Here is an 18836-nt window from a genome sequence, read left to right on the forward strand (position 1 = left end):
GTGACCAAGGAAGACAATGTCGTCTGCCTTTCGAGTGCATGTGTGTGTGTGTGTGTGTGTGTGTGTGTGTGTGTGTGTGTGTGTGTGGCCATGCCGGTCCAGGGCCCAGGCTGTGAGCCTGGCTGATTCTAACTGTTCTGCGGACTAAGCAAGCTAGTGCACACAAACGTAAAAAGGGTACAGAGACCAGGAGCACGGTAGGAGCCAAGGATGAAGTCTTTGGTGGGGACTGTTCATCTTACATGTCTAGCAATCTCACTTAAAATTCAGGGTCCAATCTTGAAGGTAGAAATCTGGGGTTTTTGTTGGGTTTTTTGCTTGTTTGTTTTTTGGATTTGGTTTTTTCGAGTCAGGGTTTCTCTGTATAGCCCTGGCTGTCCTGGAACTCACTCTGTAGACCAGACCTCGAACTCAGAAATCCACCTGCTTCTGCCTCCCAGAGTGTTGGGATTACAGGCATGTGCCACCACTGCCCAGCCAGAAATCTGTATTTTTAACTACATATTTTATGAACAGTTCCTGTGTATACAGTTTGAAAACTACTATATATATATATATATATATATATATATATATATATATATATATATATATATGACTAGAATCCTACTCTTTTACACTAAAAAAAAAAGTAAATTTTACAGTTCTTCCTAACATACCCATCTTTGTTTCCATGTACAAAAAGAAAAAGCTACATCAGATGATAATGTGTACCATTTGCTGCCGGATAAAAGGATGGGAGGAGGAACTTTAAACAGATCATGGAGCTGGGCCACTTCCTTGAATGTTTTCGCTTGAGACCATGGACTCATAATGAAGGCAAAGACGAACTTGAGTTCCTAATCCTCCTGCCTCCACCCAGCCTCTGAATGCTGGAATATCCAGTGTGCACTACCTCACCCAATTCCCTGGTATACTCCTATACAGCCCCGGGGCCATTATTAATCTCCATTGTCAACTTGATTGCAACTGCCAAGGAAACACCACTTCTGGGACTGTCTGTGAGGGTGTGGAGATTCAACCAAGAACTAAAGTCTCCCTTTAACTGGGCAGCCCCTCCCCATGGCTACATCCCAAGGTTCTGAGGTACAGCATTCAGCTCTCTCGGTTTCTTCACTATGGATGCAGTAACCAAGCCCAATGCCACGCCTTCCCCGCCATGATGAACTGCACCTTCAGAATGCGAGCCAAAGTATGTCCTTCCTCCCTTAGCCTGCTTTTGGTAAGCATTTTATCACAGCAGCAGGAAAAGTAACAGCTACATACCAAATGTCTGGTTTTCCAGGGTCTTGTCACGCTGCAAAGAAAACTCTTAAACTTTGTGAACAAGTGTTTTCCCAAGATCCCCAAGTAGCTGGGGCGAGACACAACTGCCCCAGTCCATCTATCTAGTCTCCCCAGTGTAGCAAATATGGCCATCCTCGCATGCTGTTCCACTTCTAACGAGCTCGCTGTACTGCAGGCCTGCAAAGCCTGTTTCCCAGACCATGTCTGCAGATGCAGTTCTGTGGAGAACAGACCCTGCTGAGGTCTGGATGTCGTGAGCTACAGGGCACCTCTAAACCGCTCTTGCCCACTCTGTTGAGCAACCACGTGGCAGAGATAGCTCTGTCCTCTGCAAAGCTTTTCTGCTATGTACTCAGGGTAGGCTAGAAACATCTGTGGTGGTGGCTTCCTTCCTGGTGCCTCACCTTTAAATCTAGCAGAGCTGGTAGCTACTAGGCAGGTTAATTCTGCAGGAATCCATTCCAGACACAAGCCTACCTACCATCTACCACTTCTTTAAATAACCCGCTGACTTTAGTGAAAAAAGAAAAGAAAAAGAGTTTTTAGTTGGACACAGTGGCACATCTGCAGTTCCTACATGTGGAAGGCAGAAATGAGAGGAACGTAAGTCTAGGCCACCTCACAAGACCAAGTCTCATAAGAGAGAACAAACCAAAATCCCACAACCAAACACTGTCTGTACAGTTTTAAGGTACTCAAAAGTAGACATTCAATATCCATGCCATCTTTAACAGTTACTAACTTACATCCAAACTGATTTTGGTTTTGTGGCAAGATCTCCCCATACCGTCTAGAGTAATTCCAAATTCATGACCCGCCTGACTCTGCCAATCCGTGCTTGAATCCATAAGACCCTGGGCTGCAGCATTAGTTCATCCCAGCCACCGCGCCATTCTTTGCACGCACTTTGTAAAGCAGTAAACTCCAGCACTCTGGGAGGCAGAGGCAGGCGGATTTCTGAGTTCGAGGCCAGCCTGGTCTACAGAGTGAGTTCCAGGACAGCCAGGGCTATACAGAGAAACCCTGTCTTAAAAAAACCAACCCCCAAAATAACAAACAAACAAAAAATAATAAATGAGAAATTTTCAGACATGTTAACCAGCCATCCCCACCCCTCTTGGTTTTTTTTTTTTTCCTTTTCTTTTCCTTTTTAAATTATTCTTATTTGAGACAGGGTCTGACTATACAGGTCTAGCTGTTCTGGAACTCACTATGTAGACCAGTCTAGCCTCAAATTCAGAGACCCTCCTGTCTCTGCACCACCATACCTCTAAGGACATGTCACTCTCTCATGTCATGTCTCTCTTTAAGGACATACGTAGCTGTTACACACTAGGAATCAGATAGTCTAGGCTGGTGTTGTGCCTCTGCCACTAACTGGCAGGCCAGGTAACTTCTACAGTGCTGTATGTCTCTATCCATCGAACGAGGGAAGCAGCAGCGGTGTAAGAAGATCCCCTAGAGACCCACAAGTAAACAGATACAAAAGGATTAGGCAATATGAGTCACTCTACACATATTAATTGGTGAGACTATAAGACAACTGTGAGTAGAAACTATATTATACTGTATCTTCAATAACAAGTGCTCAGTAAATATTTGTTGAATAAATATGCTAACATCTTTGATAAATTATTCCTTTTTTTTTTTTGAGCTGAATGAAGCTGAAATTAGAGTATTGTTTGTATTCCTAAGGGGAACAAATAACAACTCCAAATTCTGAAGTCAGTCAAAGGACGCAAGGGTGTGAAGAGAGATGAAGAGAGAAGCTAACCCACGTGCAAAAGCAACACAAGCTGGCAGAAGTGGAGAATCTACAGAAGTGGAGACTTTACGACACTGTTCCCACAGAATCACAAAGACACATCTTTAATATTTAAGCCACTAAATTGACCACATCAAACGAAGGATTTCTTCACACTGGACTGTGATGAAAGCATTTTATTAAATTAAGTGTGTAATTTGTAAATGGTTTCATAAGAAATTTTAAAAGCAACATTATAAACATTTTCAATAAAAAAGTACAGAGTTGACAGCAAAAATCACATTTTTATAGTACAAATAAAAACATTTTGTTTCTGATATACCGTCTGAAAATCTTATAGTCTATTCTTCAACTGCTAGCTGCAATGGGGCACTTTAATGAGACGAAGAGGGGTAATTCAACAAAGCAGGTTCATCACCTGACCAAGGAAGTCAAGCTCAAATGTGAGGACAGGGAATGAACTCCGGCATCCTCTAACCGAGGTCACGAAGGCTTCAGGACACAGTGTGTTTGAGCCTCGTTTCTCTATTCGCTTCTGTAAAGAGGCATCAAGTAATACTGTAAACTTAAATCACACTTTAAAAAGAAGCACCATTAACATACATTCTACATCAACTTCCTTTTCCTTTAAAATGGCACTTGGTTTTGGCCACACAGACATTTGAGTCTGTTTTCTTTACAAGTATTTAAACATAAGCAACACTTACGCACGGCACAGAACATCATCAGTGTCACCTCATTGCACACTGGAAAGCACTCAGAAAAAAAGCACACATTATTTTTGTCCATTTCTTACATTTTCTTGAGAGCAGTTAGAACACTGTCAGAGCAATTTCTTGAGTTCAAACATTTCCAATCGCCAGCTCAGAACTAACTAACCTTGTCCTTACACATGGCCTTCTAAAGCAAACAGAGCACTTGAATTTATAAAGAAAAAGACCAAAACAAAGGACAGGAAACCACCCCAAAGAACTGGAAGCTGTTTCTTCTCAAAATCTGTTCTAATACCTATTGTTTCAGTCACAGTTTCCACTACATAATATGGATGAGACTTAAATGTCACAGTATACAAATAGTATGGAAATACTAATAAACAGAAGAAAACTTCAACTCAAAAACAACACCAATATGTTAACAGCAAATAAACATCAGAAAACATGCTCCAACTGTCTCACAGGATAAGTAAAGAGACTGAAAATGGTCGTGAGGGCCTGGCCCTCACACTGACTGTCATGTGATTCCTATCAATTTTCTGCTTTTGTTGGGTTGATACCAGTAACGAATTTTAAATATATATAACTGCTACCAAGATCTTCCAAGTTTGGAGGAAGAAATGCTATAGTTTTAAAATGTTTTCAAATACTAGGTTTACAAAGAGCTCTTCTAACCTGGGTCATCTCTAAACCATCTTTCCCTCTGACATACAAAATGGACATACAAAATTCAGAAGTGAGCAAAAGAAAAATCTTTGATCCCCAAAGTATCTCTACCTCTGGCTGGGACACAAGATTTAGAGATCAGCAAATTAAAGTTCAGAAAAATAATCTTTCATAATTGTAACTGCTTCAGTGATACCAGATAGGAAGATGGGGAAGGAAATCTGGGACTATAAATATATGATGTTCAAACTTTGTGTATTTATAGATAATAATTAAAGAATATGAAGCCAAGCATGGCAAAACACATCTCTAGTCTCGATACTTAGAAGGCGAGGCAGGATTGCGCGTCTGCGGCCTATGGACTCGGTCATCATCGCAGTCCTGAGGTCTCCATCGGGTCTACTCCACTGCACAGCTACTGCCGGGCCTCCGCTTTCCGGGGCCTCAAGCCAGAGCCTCCAGCCACCAGCGCACTAGCGTGTCTCCCTGCTCTATTATTAATTAGAGTCACAGTAACGATATAAATCTGTCTGAAATATTCAAATGTGTTTTAAAACATTAAAAAATATAAAACACAGAAAATGAGTATGCAGCTGCACACACTCCAATAATTTTAAATTGTCTCGTTTTTTGTATCATATTAACTTGAACACAGGAATATGCTTACTTTATTAACTACTGATTATGGTTTTTGTACTAAGCTGTAAAAGGGAACTGCTTTATTTGTAATATATATAAAACATTTCTAAGCATTACCAAAAACGGTATGCTACACTACTGCAATTTTTAAAACAAATTATTACAAGTCTAAAAATATAAATAGTTGAGTATCAGTAATCACAATTTGTTGGTAACAAACATAGATTTTTGTTTTTATGGAAATAAAGTTCAATGGTAAGGCTCTTTTTTAAAAGCATGATTTACAAGACTTTTTAAAAATGTGGTTAAGTTTTATTCCCATTAAAATGCTCTTTGGGAGCTCACTCTGTCAGAATCTTTCAGGGGAGGGCACTGCCGCATTCCTTATGAAGGTCATAAATGCAACAGAATTGTTTGTGAATACCGTCTATGTTGAAAATACTCTGTATGTCCAAAGTTAGATTTATTTTAACTACTGTGTCATTCTAGAAAAATTACACTTTGCCACACTAAGTCTGTAGAAAGGAAACCAGAATTTACACACAAACAGGACACCAGCTCAAGGACGTCAATGAGACTCTTCTTTCAGAAAGTTGGCTCCTTTTCAAAATAAAGGTTAAAAAGTCTTTCTAATTACGAGGGTTTCTTTTACAGTTATAGCTAAAATGGTTTTGCACTTAAGTCAGTAGGACTGACTCCCTGCAGCTTAGAAATAATGTCTTGAGTCTAAAGCAGCCATTTAGGCTCCGTGTCACTGCAGACAGTCCAGGACACACAGGGGACACCCAGCACCGCTATTGTACCTATTGTACCTATGAGACTATAAGTTACTCTCGGACCCAACTTTCCTCCCAGAAAAACACACAAACCAGCACAGAAGGGAAGGGATGAGAGATACAGAGGAAATACAATCAAATGTCTGCCTATATGAACAGCAAAATCAAGTGATTTTTGTGTTAAGTTTTGAAAGCAGAAAAAACTCTGGTGTTTTTGCTGCTCCCCTTCCGCCTTCACTACTTAACAAACTCTTCGAGAGGCTGGAGCCTGCTGCCCTCACAGCCCCTCAGGACGCTCTAAGTATGAACCAGAACACAGAGGCAGTGTTTGTTGGTTGGCCGCTTTGTTTGTTTGCCTAACAACAATATAGCACTTAAGACTTTAAACTGCAGGTGATCATTTTTTAGACATTTTGTAATTAATAAAAATTCCCTTTAATGTTTCAACAAGTAACAGACTGGAATTTGATCAAGTAGAAAAAAATTTTCCTTGAATTCTGAAAAACATTTTTCTTGTTTTACATTCCTAATAAAATACATTTGAAAATAGAATTGACTGAATTACTACAAGTAAAACCAACATCAGCCCACAAACCTCACGCTTCTAAGTCCAGGGCTTTAAGTTTCACTTTAGCATGACTTTCAGGCACCCTGGTTTAATTTCAGAGAACCTGTAGAAATGAGAAATGAGTTATTTAAATATAAAAATTTTAAACTACTTAAAAACCTATCTTGTAATCCATTTGAATTGTCTATAGTTAGTATTTGTTACCAACACTGCCTCCTTTATTAACATCTTGAACCAATATCTATCTCTGTTGCAATCCCCCTGAGTTATTGTCAAAGAAAACACAATTCTAAAGCTACAAGTTATTCCTAGATTCCTAGTTAATATAACTTAGGGTTTTCCAAAACTTCTCAAGCCTGAATTTGCCCTTCATGAAGATGATTCTGTTGTATGAAAGATAAGACCTTATATTACCTCAACTCGATAAAGTTCTAATATAACCAACCCAATAGTAAAACTAGACCCAAAAGGCTTCTAACTTTTATGTACAAAAATAATACTACTGTTTTCTAAAGGTAAACAAGTGATATTTCATTGTGTGGCATAAAAAGTCTTAGGCTAACTGCAATTGGAAGATTCCAAGGAGGAGAGCTTTAATGACTGGTGTTCTTGGAGAATCTATGGTGTAGCAAAGCTCTACCCTTGGGGTTTTCCTTGTCTGTTTCTATTGCTGGCTAATGACTACATTGGAAAAGGACACTCCAAACCTGTCAATAAGAACCAATTGTTCATTTAACTTAGAAAACATACAAATTCAGTTAGAACTTCAGCTACAGTTTAAACACATCCAAAATTCTACCTATTTTAGCCAAAGTTTCACAAATGCACTTTGTCCTGCAAAACCAGCAAGGCCTAAACCCTCGCATGTCCTCTAGTTCTGCTCAGGAGTGCAGTCACAAAGGATTCAAAATTATCTTTTTTTTTTTTTTAATTTTAAATTTACAATAGAAAGTCTTAACAGATTGTCACTGACAAAGCCATCTTTTCCTCTTGTTTCTCATTACCAGACAATATAAACCTAGCAAGAAAAGTTATCCTTTAACCACCAATTTGTGACTGAAATCAGATAGCTGAACTGAGGTGACTGAATAGTTTTGTACATACTGGTGGCAGAAGCCTACACTCACCTGAAGCTGTGGCTTGTGAGGTATTTAATGACAGCTGGTTTGATTCGAGCAACTCCTCCCTGGCTGTGGTTTCCTCTCCCAGTAATCACTGACAGATAGGGTTTACCTCCACTCTGCTTAAATTCTGTTAAAATGGGAATTAGAACAATAAAATCATTTTTTACATTCTTAACAGAAAATCTGACTATTCAAAAGTATATGAAATTATTTTCATGATATTCTAAAGATTTAAAACTCAAGGGGGTTTTATGATTTAAAGTATACAGAGCCTTGAAGCAGCTGATCCATCTAAAGACTTGAGCAGAACTCGGCTCTGAGCACACCCTTGGTAGCAGGGGCTGAGACAGAGGATGTGGAGTAAGAAGGCAGCCAGGGTTACAAGGGGAGGCTGAAGTCAGTCCGAGGGGCACGGTGAGACTCTGTACCAGGACGGAAAAATAGGCTAAACTGAGGAGAGAGACTTCCAGCCTCTACAAACCTTTCTGAATACTAACAGCAATATTAATTATATCCAAAACTTGCTACACACCTTGACTCAGACATTGCTTTACATGACATATTCTTTGCAAATTAGAATCAACCCTATTAATGAAACACTCTAAAGCTTTATTTAGAATGAATCTCAGTGCTACCACAAATCAACTGTAAATGTCCATGGGCAAATTCATTGGCTTCTTGGTGTGTATTTCTTGGCATTAAGAAAGGATAATAATGCCGGGCGGTGGTGGCGCACGCCTGTAATCCCAGCACTTGGGAGGCAGAGGCAGGCAGATTTCTGAGTTCGAGGCCAACCTGGTCTACAGAGTTCCAAGACAGCCAGGGCTACACAGAGAAACCCTGTCTCAAAAAAAAAAAAAAAAAAAAAAAAAGAAGAAAGAAAGAAAGAAAGAAAGAAAGAAAGGAAGGAAGGAAGGAAGGAAGGAAGGATGGATAATAACAGCTACTATTTTAAGAACACCTAGCTATTAGCAAATCTATTTTTAACATGGTCTATCAAAGATAATTAACTGTTAAATTCTTCCCAGGAGAGAATTTTTTTAAAAACTGAATGACACTCATCTCTTGTAATATGCAGCTGCTACTTCGTATTTGATCTTGGGAAGGTAGATACATAAATTCTGAGATCAACAATAGCTCTAATAGAGTAACAACAACAATAAAAACAAAAAAGTCCTATTAATAATAAAGTGATTAATATAAAAAGTTTATGTCCTCATTCCTAAATAGCCTAAGTTTTTATCTTTAGCATAATATTTTACATATACATGTGTATGTACACACACACAGATTAAACATTTCACTATACAGCTCCGGCTGACTTGGAACTCGAACTGTTGACTAGATTCTCCTCAAATTCACAGAGCCTCACCTGCCTCTGTCTTCTGAGTGTTGGGACTAAAGGGTGTGTGCCACTGTGCCCAATCTGATGTATTCTTTTTAGGGAGCTATAAATCAAATGTTTTCCTTCCCTTTATTTTCCTTTATGTTTACTTTTTAAAAATAGAGCTATTGCTCCTCTCTTTCCAGTCTTTATTTTCTGACTGCATCTACGTGTTGATGTTTAACTTGTTCCTCTGTCCCCCGTGAATCCCTGTAACTAATCGCATCCAAATCTTGAGTTTCTGGTTTATCTGAGGACAAAAGAACTTCACAGGTATGTGTGTACGTCACTCACAGGGCACAGAGGACCCAGGTATCTCTATTTAGTCTTGATTTTGAAAATTTATATTATGACTAAAACATAATGCGGGATACCCCACAGCTTCCTCCCCTACCCAAACACTTCTATTCAGCAGTTCTGCCATCTGGTGGTAAGCAGTAGACAAGCTACCGCAAGCTTGCACAAGATGGCTCTTTGCACCTTGGGTCTGACAATATGCTATCCCGGGCAAGCTACTGCTGAGCCTTGTGCTGAGGCAGAATCATAACCTGTTGTTAAAGAGTTAGGTTCAATGCCAGCCTGGGCTACCCCAGCCTGGGCAACTTAGTGGTACATTGTCTCCCAAAACAAAACAACTCCCTTATAATTCAGCAGTGTTTGTTGTTTGAGGTTTTTGGAGTTGTTTTTTTTTAGCATATTAACTGCTTCAGCAACACTATCAACACTTGCTTCAATACCCCCTCCACTCAAAAGAGAAGCCAAGTGGCTGTCATCAGTTCAGCAGTTACTTCCAGCCCAAGCAATAACTAATCTGCTAAGGACATTTCACATAAATGACACCTTCTGTACTCGCCTTCTTTTTAAGTAGCATTCTTACAAATCCATCCATGTATGAGAACCTCATCTGCATGGACAACCCATTAAATAGATCTACTACATTGTTTATACACACAGGAAGGAAGGAAGGAAGGAAGGAAGGAAGGAAGGAAGGAAGGAAGGAAGGAAGGAAGGAAGGGGAAAACATGGTTGAGCTAAAAGGCATTATGCTAAGTGAAATTAGCCAGACTGAAAGAAAAGACTGTACTGTATGTATGTCACGTACATATGGAATCTCAAAGCTGAAACTCAGAGAGACAGTAGAGTGGCTCAGAACAGGAGAGAGGATCAGCACTGGGATGCTGGGGGTCAAAGGCAAGCATTTTCTACTGTAGGAGTAGGTTCTGCGATCTGAAGTCCAGCACAGCAGCCCTCAGTAGTGCAGCACTGTGTGACTGCTAAGTCATCCCTGCACTAAGGTCTGCTATGCTCACTTTTCTACTGTTGAAATAGTTTACTGGGAGCTTACAGCCCATGCCCGTCATGACAAGGAGCACAGCCACAGACGCACGGTGCTCAGTAGCACCTTATAAGCGCTTACGTCATTACCCGAGAGCGTGAGGCTAACTCAGAATGGGCCTGGCTTTTGAATCCTCAAAGCCCACGCCCAGTGACACACCTCCTCCAACAAAGGTGCACCTCCTAATCCTTCCCAAGCAGTCCTCACAGCTGAGCTTGTAGGGAGCCATTCTCACGCAAACCATAGCCCTGTAAGAGCGGGCAATGAACTCAACAATCTCAAGTCAGACTCCAGTGGCATGGAGTCCTTCTGCCATGGACTCTCTATCTGGGCTAAGCACACACTTGTTTCTATCTCCCCAGTGTCACACAACAGCATTTGTGTGTGACAGGTATGGTGACACATGCCTTTAATCCTAGCCCTTGGGGACAGACTGTGCCTGGCGCCCCGTCAGTGCATGTCATGAGCACGCCCTACCTTCTGTTTTCTGCTGCAGAACGGCCGTCAAATGCTCTACAGCCTCATCCACGTGCAGCCCATGCAGGTCTAAGACGTTCTGAGGTAGCAGAGAAGCATTGACTTTCTCAAAGATCTCCACAGCAGCGAGGTGATTGGCTTCTTTCATCTTCTGCTCATGAAGACTGCCCTGTAATCATAAACACATCACCAACAGAAGCTTTTCATAATTACCACTTAAGACAAGCAAAGAAGTACAAGTGCCCTAAACAAACTCCAGAACACTAAATTTAGTATCTTGACGTAACAGGCCAAAAGATGATGAACCAGACTTTGGAGAAATTGAGTAAGTGAATAATACAGCTTCTTTTTTTTTGGTTTTTGGTTTTTTGGTTTTTTGGTTTTTTGGATTTGGTTTTTCGACACAGGATTTCTCTGTATAGCCCTGGCTGTCCTGGAGCTCACTCTGTAGCCCAGGCTGGCCTCAGACTCAGAAATCCACCTGCCTCTGCCTCCCAGGGTACTGGGATTACAGGTGTGCACCACCACCGCCCAGTTAATAATACTGTTTCTAAACTGCCCATAGTAGTACAATTAAAAAAACCCTTAAGCAAAATTCATAAAAGAAAACAACAATATTTAGCTCAAGAAAGAACCAATAGAGCTAGGCGGTGGTGGTGCACGCCTGTAATCCCAGCACTAGGGAGGCGGAAGCAGAGGACAGCCTGGTCTACAAAGTAAGTTCCAGGACAGCCAGGGCTACACAAAGAAACCCTTTCTCGAAAAAACAAAACAAAACAAAACAAAACAAAAAAACAAAGAACCAATAGGTTTAATGTTTGACTTAATTAATAAAGTGCACTCTGTGAGAACTGTGGGCCTCTCACCTTGATGATCCCTTTAAAACAGTCTCTAGTTACCCCTGCCGAAGGACTGTTGTTAGGGCTCTAAGGGCTATCCCAGTTTGACACCTTCTGTTCATGACAACCTGAGTTCAAGGCGATGTAAAACACTGGGCATATCTGTATACGCCCTAACCCCAGCATCAGGTGGATCCCAGAAGCTCACTGGCGAGCCACACTCGCTGAAAGGTTGAACTCCCAGCTCAGTACTACCTTATTGCCTGTCTTAAGGCATTAATGGGAATGTGATAGTGGAAGATATTTGGTGTCTTCTTCTGGCCTCTGTATCTACAGGAACATGCACTCACATACTAATGTGCATGTACCAAATATACACAAACATACACACATAAATAAATAAATAAGTAAATAAGTAAATAAATGCTTTACTAAAAATTGAAATATCACAGACGACATAAGGCCCACCGTAACTGCAATCTAACACATCCTTTCCTGCTTTCTTTCTTCCAGGAAACTTCTACCTGTTCATACTAGTGAATGATAAACTGCTCAGGAAACCATCAGATGATTCAATTTACCTAAAGGAAGATCTAGGAAACCAAACCACAATTCCCAGGCCTAGTGGTACATGGCCACACACCTTGGAAACAGAACCAGAAGTTCAAGGGCAGCCTAGATAATTTAGTGAGATTAAGATAAACTAGGCGGGTGGTGGCGCACACCTGTAATCCCAGCACTCTGGGAGGCAAAGGCAGGTAGATTTCTGAGTTCAAGGCCAGCCTGGTCTACAGAGTGAGTTCCAGGACAGCCAAGGCTATACAGAGAAACCCAGTCTCAAAACAAACAAACAAACAAACAAATAAATAAATAAAAATGAGGAGAGGAGAGGGGAGGGAAGGAGGGAGGGAGGGAGGGGAGGGGAGGGAAGAGAAAGAAAGAGAGGAGAGGGGAAGGGAGGAGAGGGAAATGCAGCTCAGTGGTGGAGCACTTGTTCTAATGTTGTGTGAGAGCAAGTTCACACTGAGGCTTGAAGAACAACTGCACTCATGATGCTACACAGACAAAAGCAATGACAAACCCAACAAGGTGGACAAAAGTTCACAATCGTGCATTCTTTTATATTAGGTCATTCTATATGTCACTTATATAACCTCCAAATTCTTCCCCAATTGTTAAGCCAAAACTTGGTGCACTTAAGAGTACTTAAACACCACAACTGATGAACGACCTGAAGCAGTGTTCCACTTCACCTGCTGAGCGTAGAAGGTGGCCACGTTCTTCTTGCCCATGCGGTAGGCCTCCTTGGCCTTGCTGTAGCACTCCATCCTCTTCTGCTGGTGCAGGAAGGCCTCTGCCCTGTAGTCATCGTACTCAGGGTACTCAAAATCCTGGAAAGACGGCTCGCCTGGGCTGTCCTCAGCCTCTTTTGGTTTCTTCGCCTAGAAGAACACAATGTGTAATACACAATGAAAGTTTGGAATAGATGTCTGATTCTGAATGAATGTCTTCTTGTCAGAAAATATATGCACAAACTAGGCCTGAGCCAGGCATGGTGGTACGTGTCTGTAATCCTAGTATTTAGCTATCACACAAAAGCAGGAAGACGAGGAATTTGATGTGTTCAGCGTGATTTGGGCATAAGTGGACAGGAAGATCACAACAGCCTGGCTACACAGCAATTGGAAGCTACCCTGGACTATATAAGACTCCCTTTAATCCCAGCAATTGGAAGGCAGAGGTAGGTGGATCTGAGTTCAAAGCCAGCCTGACAGAGCCTGGTCTACAGAGGGAGTTCCAGGAAGTCAGGGCTACACAGAGAGACCCTGCCTTGAGAGTTGGGAGGAAGCGGGCAAGGAAGAAAAGCAAATGAAAGGCTGGAGCCATCCTTCTCCTCAGTGTCTTTGCAGTCAGTCAGGAACTTCCTCCCACCAGCCCTCTCATGCTGTGACAGCACCCCTTCTTTAGCTGCTTTTAAGAGACATAGAAATGTTCTTCAAAATTATTATTTCCTTTCTGGTGAGGGAAGAGGGTTGAAACAGGGTTTCTCTGTGTAGTCCTGGCTATCCTGGAACTCACTCTGTAGACCAGGCTGGCCTCAAACTCAGAGATCCACCTACCTGTTTCCTCCCTAAGTACTGGGATAAAAGGTGTGTGCCGGAGCTGCCGCTACCAGCTGTACTTCACAATTATGAAAACAGAATTAGGTCATAAAATTAAGCCAAAAGATAGAAGGTAGAATAGGAAGCAATACGAATGTACTCAGCACAGAAATCCAAGCTTTGGTTTGTGTTTAAACCTATTCAAAGTTTCAAGCCTTAGCTAGTGTTGCACTAGTCTATCTTCTTAGTACTAAGGACAAAGGCAGGGGTTCAGGTCATTCTTGACTATATAGGGAGTATGAAGTCAGCTTGGGGTATATGGTGTCTTGCTTTAAACAAACAAACATAAAGTTTCAAGGAAGCAATGAGACATTTCAACTTACAGTTTTTAAAAGCCAATTAAAAATAAATAATTTTAAAAAATCAGAATACCTCATGTAGTTAACATGGCTGATAATAAAGATCATAAACACCTTTCTGGGTAGATTTCAACCTACTGTGTACCATCAGTCACTGTGGTCAGGTAGAGAGTTTCCAGAGCCTTTTACGATGAAGCCTGGACCCTCGCAATCCCAGTATCATGGAGGCCAAGCAGTTGGACTGAGAACAATATAAGCTACATATCAGGATCCTCTCTCAGAAACCAAACACAGCAACCAAGGGTGTCTTTGTATGTGTGTGCACCCACATGTGCATGTGATGTAATTGTTATCCAAAACAGATCCTTAAAGAAACAGATCCTTTTATGTAAAGCATATGATAGTGAAAATAATAATTATACAAACTGTCCATATGCTTTCCATAAAATAAGAAAGTTGTATTTTGGGTAATATTTTCACACAGTGTATCCAAATACTTTTCAAACAGTGTTTGTCAACCTGTGGGTCACAAACCCTTTGTCACATTATGATTTATAGCAATAGCATGACTACAGTCATGAAGTAGCAACAAAATAATTTTATGGCTGGGGAAGTTACCACAACATGACAACCTTGTTAAAGGGTCACAGCATTAGGAAGGTTAAGAACCACTGCTTTAGAATACCAAAAGCTAATTTTTAAAAACTGAAATATAGTAATCTAAGTCAAACTGTCTTTTCATTAATTCTTTTTTTTTCCAAAGTTATTTTTTGCAGAGAACTATTTACAAATAGCAATCTATGTCTTATCTTAAGATATGTATGGTTTTAATTGACTTACGGAAACCTTAACAGTATTATATATAATACTGTATATACTGTATACATGTAAGTACTATAAAAACATTGTATGCATTGTTATATATATTTCTAACTGGTAAAAATATAAAGAAAAACTAGCCTACTATATAATAATAGTTATATAATCTCATTAAATTTTGCTTAGACCCTGGAACTGTAGAGGTTTAAAATAACAGACATCACCATGCTCTACAAAAAAAAACTTAATTCAGGCATGGTGACCCAGAACTTTAATCACAGTACTTGAGAGACAGAGACAAGAGGACCTCTGAGTTCAAGGGCACTCAGGTCTACACAGAGTTCTAGGCCAGTCAGGGCTACACAGAGTTCTAGGCCAGTCAGTGCTATAAGTTGAAACCCTGTCTCAAAAACAAAACAGAGAAGGGGGCTGTAGAGACGCTCAATGTTAAGAGCACTTGCTGTTCTTACAGATGACCTGGGGTTCGGTTCTCAGTACCTACATGGAGTCTCACAACTTCTAACTGGAATTCTGAAGGGATGTGATTCCTTTTCTGGCCTCCATCAGCCCTGCACACACAGATACATGCATGCATGCGGGTAAAACACCCAAATACATAAAACAAATTAAGGCAACAGTAAGAGTTCTGATGCTGAACAAGAGTACAAGTAAAAATCAACTACAGGGAGGGGGATGGGACGGGGTTTGCGGAGGGTAACGAGGAAAGGGGACAACATTTGAAATGTAAATAGAGAAAATATCTAATAAAACAAATCAACAATTCTATTGATTTATAATGAGTTAGCCAAACACAGAACAAGGCATTTTCAAGGTAAAACAGAGAAACCACTTAGGAAAGAAGTTAAATATTTCTGCCCACATATTCAAATTCTAAGATCTATGATATTATAAAAACCACTGCTGTTCAACTCTGCCTCATAAGCTACTGTGTCTACACAGAAACATCTACACAGAAGCAGAGGCAGATGGACCTGAGTTTGAGTCCAGCCTGATCTACATACAGCAAGTTCCAGAGCAGCCAGGGATACAAACCCTGCCTAAGGAAAAAAGAAAGAAAGAAAAGTCTATACAGAATCTACAGAAATTTAAATTTAGATGCTTATCATTGTATACCAATATGAAATACGAACATATTTAGGTATAAATTCATTCTCTGAATACATAGATATTCTTAAAAAGTATGTTATTGGTCATTAAACTTTCAATCTACTCGAAATGGTGAGAAATAATCTTTAAATTATTATACTCAATAAACAAACCATATTTTTATATACATTTATTTGCCAACAGGGTAACAGATGAAATCACTCGTACCTTCTTCTCTTTCGATTTCTGTGCAGTATGAGAAGTGCTAGTCTCGTTCTGGTGAACACACTCTTGGGCTACAACTGTTTTCACAGGGTCTCCTTCAAGAACACAGTTTAAAAACTGTACAGTGTTTTCCAGTGAATAGCTGTTTAAATATATTTAAATAAAGGAAAATGAAAGTTCTGTGGCATAGTCACCATAAAGCATCTTCAGCATGTTCTAAGAGCACAGGCTGCTTTTGCAGAGAACTCAGGTTTGGTTCCCAGCAGCAACATGACTGCTCACAGCTCTGTGACTCCATGAGCACTAGGCACACACACATGCATGTGGGAAAACACTCACATCCATACAATAGTAATAGATATTTTCAACTTTAAAAAGTATAAGAAATTGGCTTAGTTTTAAGTTTTTAATACTTAAATGTATGAAATGTAACATGCTCAAAGACTCAAGAATGCTCTCAGGGAAAATAAAATGTTATCAGGTCTCGACTGTTTTTAAGATAGGTCTCAGTGCAGCCCTGGATGCTCAGGGACTTGCTACAGAGATCAAGTTGGTCTAAACTCAGAGACCTGCCTGCCTCTGCCTCCTACTGCTGCTAATGATGAGGATCAACCCCAAGGCCTGTTCACTCCAGCTAAGCACTTTAGCCCCAGCCTCAAAAGTGCTACCAAGTCAGGCACAATGGCACATTCCACAGTTCTAGCTACTCATGTACCTGGGGCAGGAGGATCACAAGTTTAAGGCCAGTCTTGGATACAGAGCAAAATCCTATCTTAAGATAAAAATAAAAATGGGTTGGGAAGCCGGGCAGTGGTGGTACACGCCTGTAATCCTAGCACTCTGGAGAAGTGTGTGAATGCTCAGTGACTGAGCCATCTCTCAGTCCCAAACTTTGAAAGGCAGCAGCAGCAAATGGGCAGGTGCAATAGCTCAAGAGGTAGTATAGCTCCCACACCTAATGACCGGAGTCTGACCCCCAGAATCCACATACTGAAAGGAGAGCCAAGTCTCAAGAGTTGCCCTCTGACCTCCACACTCACACCTTGCTGCTTGCACACACAATAAATAAACAAATGAATGCTTGAATGAGTAAAAAAACTCAGGTGTTTAAAAAAACATGTCGCCCGGGCCAGGAGGTGGTGGCACACTCCTGTAATCCCAGCACTCTAGGAGGCAGAGGCAGGCGGATTTCTGAGTTCGAGGCCGGCTTGGTCTACAAAGTGAGTGCTAGGGCAGCCAGGGCTACACAGAGAAACCCTGTGGGGGGGGGGGGGAGAACCATGTTGCCGAGTGGTTGTGGCACACGTCTGTAATCCCAGCATTCTGGGAGGCAGAGGCAGGCGATTTCTAAGTTTGAGGCCAGCCTGGTCTACAGAGTGAGTTCCAGGACAGCCAGGACTATTCAGAGAAACCCTGTCTGGAAAAAACCAAATCCAAAAAAAAAACAAAACAAAGCAAAACAAAACAAAAAAAAAACAATGTTGCCATGTATGGTGTGCATGCCTTTAATCCCAACACTCAGGGGGCAGAGACAGAAGGATCTCTCTGAGTTCGACGCCAGCCTGGTCTATAAAGAATGTTCAGAATAGCCAGCACTTTGGAAAAAAACATGCTAACATAATTAAACACTACACATGTATACATAGGTCAAAACATTTTATCACTCATTAATACAAACAATTTTTGTGTTTTATATACAGTCAAAGTTAACCTAACTGGGCTGGGGATGTAGCCTAGTTGGTAGAGTACCTGGCTAACATACAGGGAATCCGGGGTTTGATCCCTATAACCACATAGAATTGACCATGACAGCAGATATCTATAAGCCTAAAGTTTGAGAGGTGGAGGCGCAAGGTCAGGAGTTCAAGGTCATCCTTAGCTACACAGCAGGTTTACGGACAGCCTGAATCCATGAGACTATTACATGACAAACAAAACAAAGATGGAGGACCTGGGCTCACTCCCTAACACCAAAATAATAGTAGAGGGTAACATTAATGAATGGATTTCTAACTTTTTTAAATTATTTATTTTAGAGATAGGCTACATAGTCCTTGCTTGTCTAGAACTTAAGGCATACCAAGCTGAGTTCCTGCATATTTCATGCACATTAGCTCAAAGTTTCTTTTAATTGCAGCATCTGTATTATATGATTCTTTTGAGAATCTATACATAATTTCAGTTTCCTTCCAAAATCAAACACAGATAACACAATTCCATGCTGATATTTGTATTGTAACAAACTCCACTTAACACCATGAGATTCTAATTTTAAATAGAAGTAAAACACTGTCTACCTCTCCGAGATTGGGGGTTTCCCATGGTGAAAGAGTAACATTTTTTTTTTTTTAATTAACAAGGAATACAAGACAGTTGCTAGAAATTGTCAGTTTCTGAATTATATATATCAAATTCATCAATTTGTTAAATGAGCACTAGTGCCCATCTGGAATGTGTCCAGGGCACTATCTAGCCCTTTCAGCACCCACTCACTTGTGATCTTTGAAAATGTCCACCAGGAAATTTTGATTAATGGCTGGAAATATTTTAAAGAGCTGCTTCTCCTTTAGTTTTGTGGCACAGTCCTTTTCAAACATAAGTGTCTCCCTTTTCTGAAACAAAACAGAAAACAATCACCCATAAGATGAAA

General features: G+C 40.6%; 1 protein-coding gene across 7 annotated transcripts in view; it reads right to left on the minus strand.

Moving 5' to 3' along the window:
- Window positions 1–3213: 3213 nt before the first annotated feature.
- N4bp2 (NEDD4 binding protein 2) overlaps window positions 3214–18836 on the minus strand; it is a 66577-nt gene continuing 50954 nt past the window's right edge. For all 7 annotated transcript variants that reach the window (XM_052199516.1, XM_052199515.1, XM_052199513.1 and 4 more), the window contains 6 exons: window positions 18680–18798; window positions 16190–16328; window positions 12828–13016; window positions 10736–10904; window positions 7542–7665; window positions 3214–6517 (listed from right to left, as the gene is read on the minus strand). In XM_052199516.1, coding sequence (XP_052055476.1) covers window positions 6472–6517; window positions 7542–7665; window positions 10736–10904; window positions 12828–13016; window positions 16190–16328; window positions 18680–18798 — 786 coding nt within the window. In that variant the 3' untranslated portion in view covers window positions 3214–6471. The remainder of the gene's footprint in view (window positions 6518–7541; window positions 7666–10735; window positions 10905–12827; window positions 13017–16189; window positions 16329–18679; window positions 18799–18836) is intronic.

Source organism: Apodemus sylvaticus, chromosome 11, assembly GCF_947179515.1.
Source record: "Apodemus sylvaticus chromosome 11, mApoSyl1.1, whole genome shotgun sequence".
Classification (NCBI taxonomy): Eukaryota; Metazoa; Chordata; class Mammalia; order Rodentia; family Muridae; genus Apodemus; species Apodemus sylvaticus.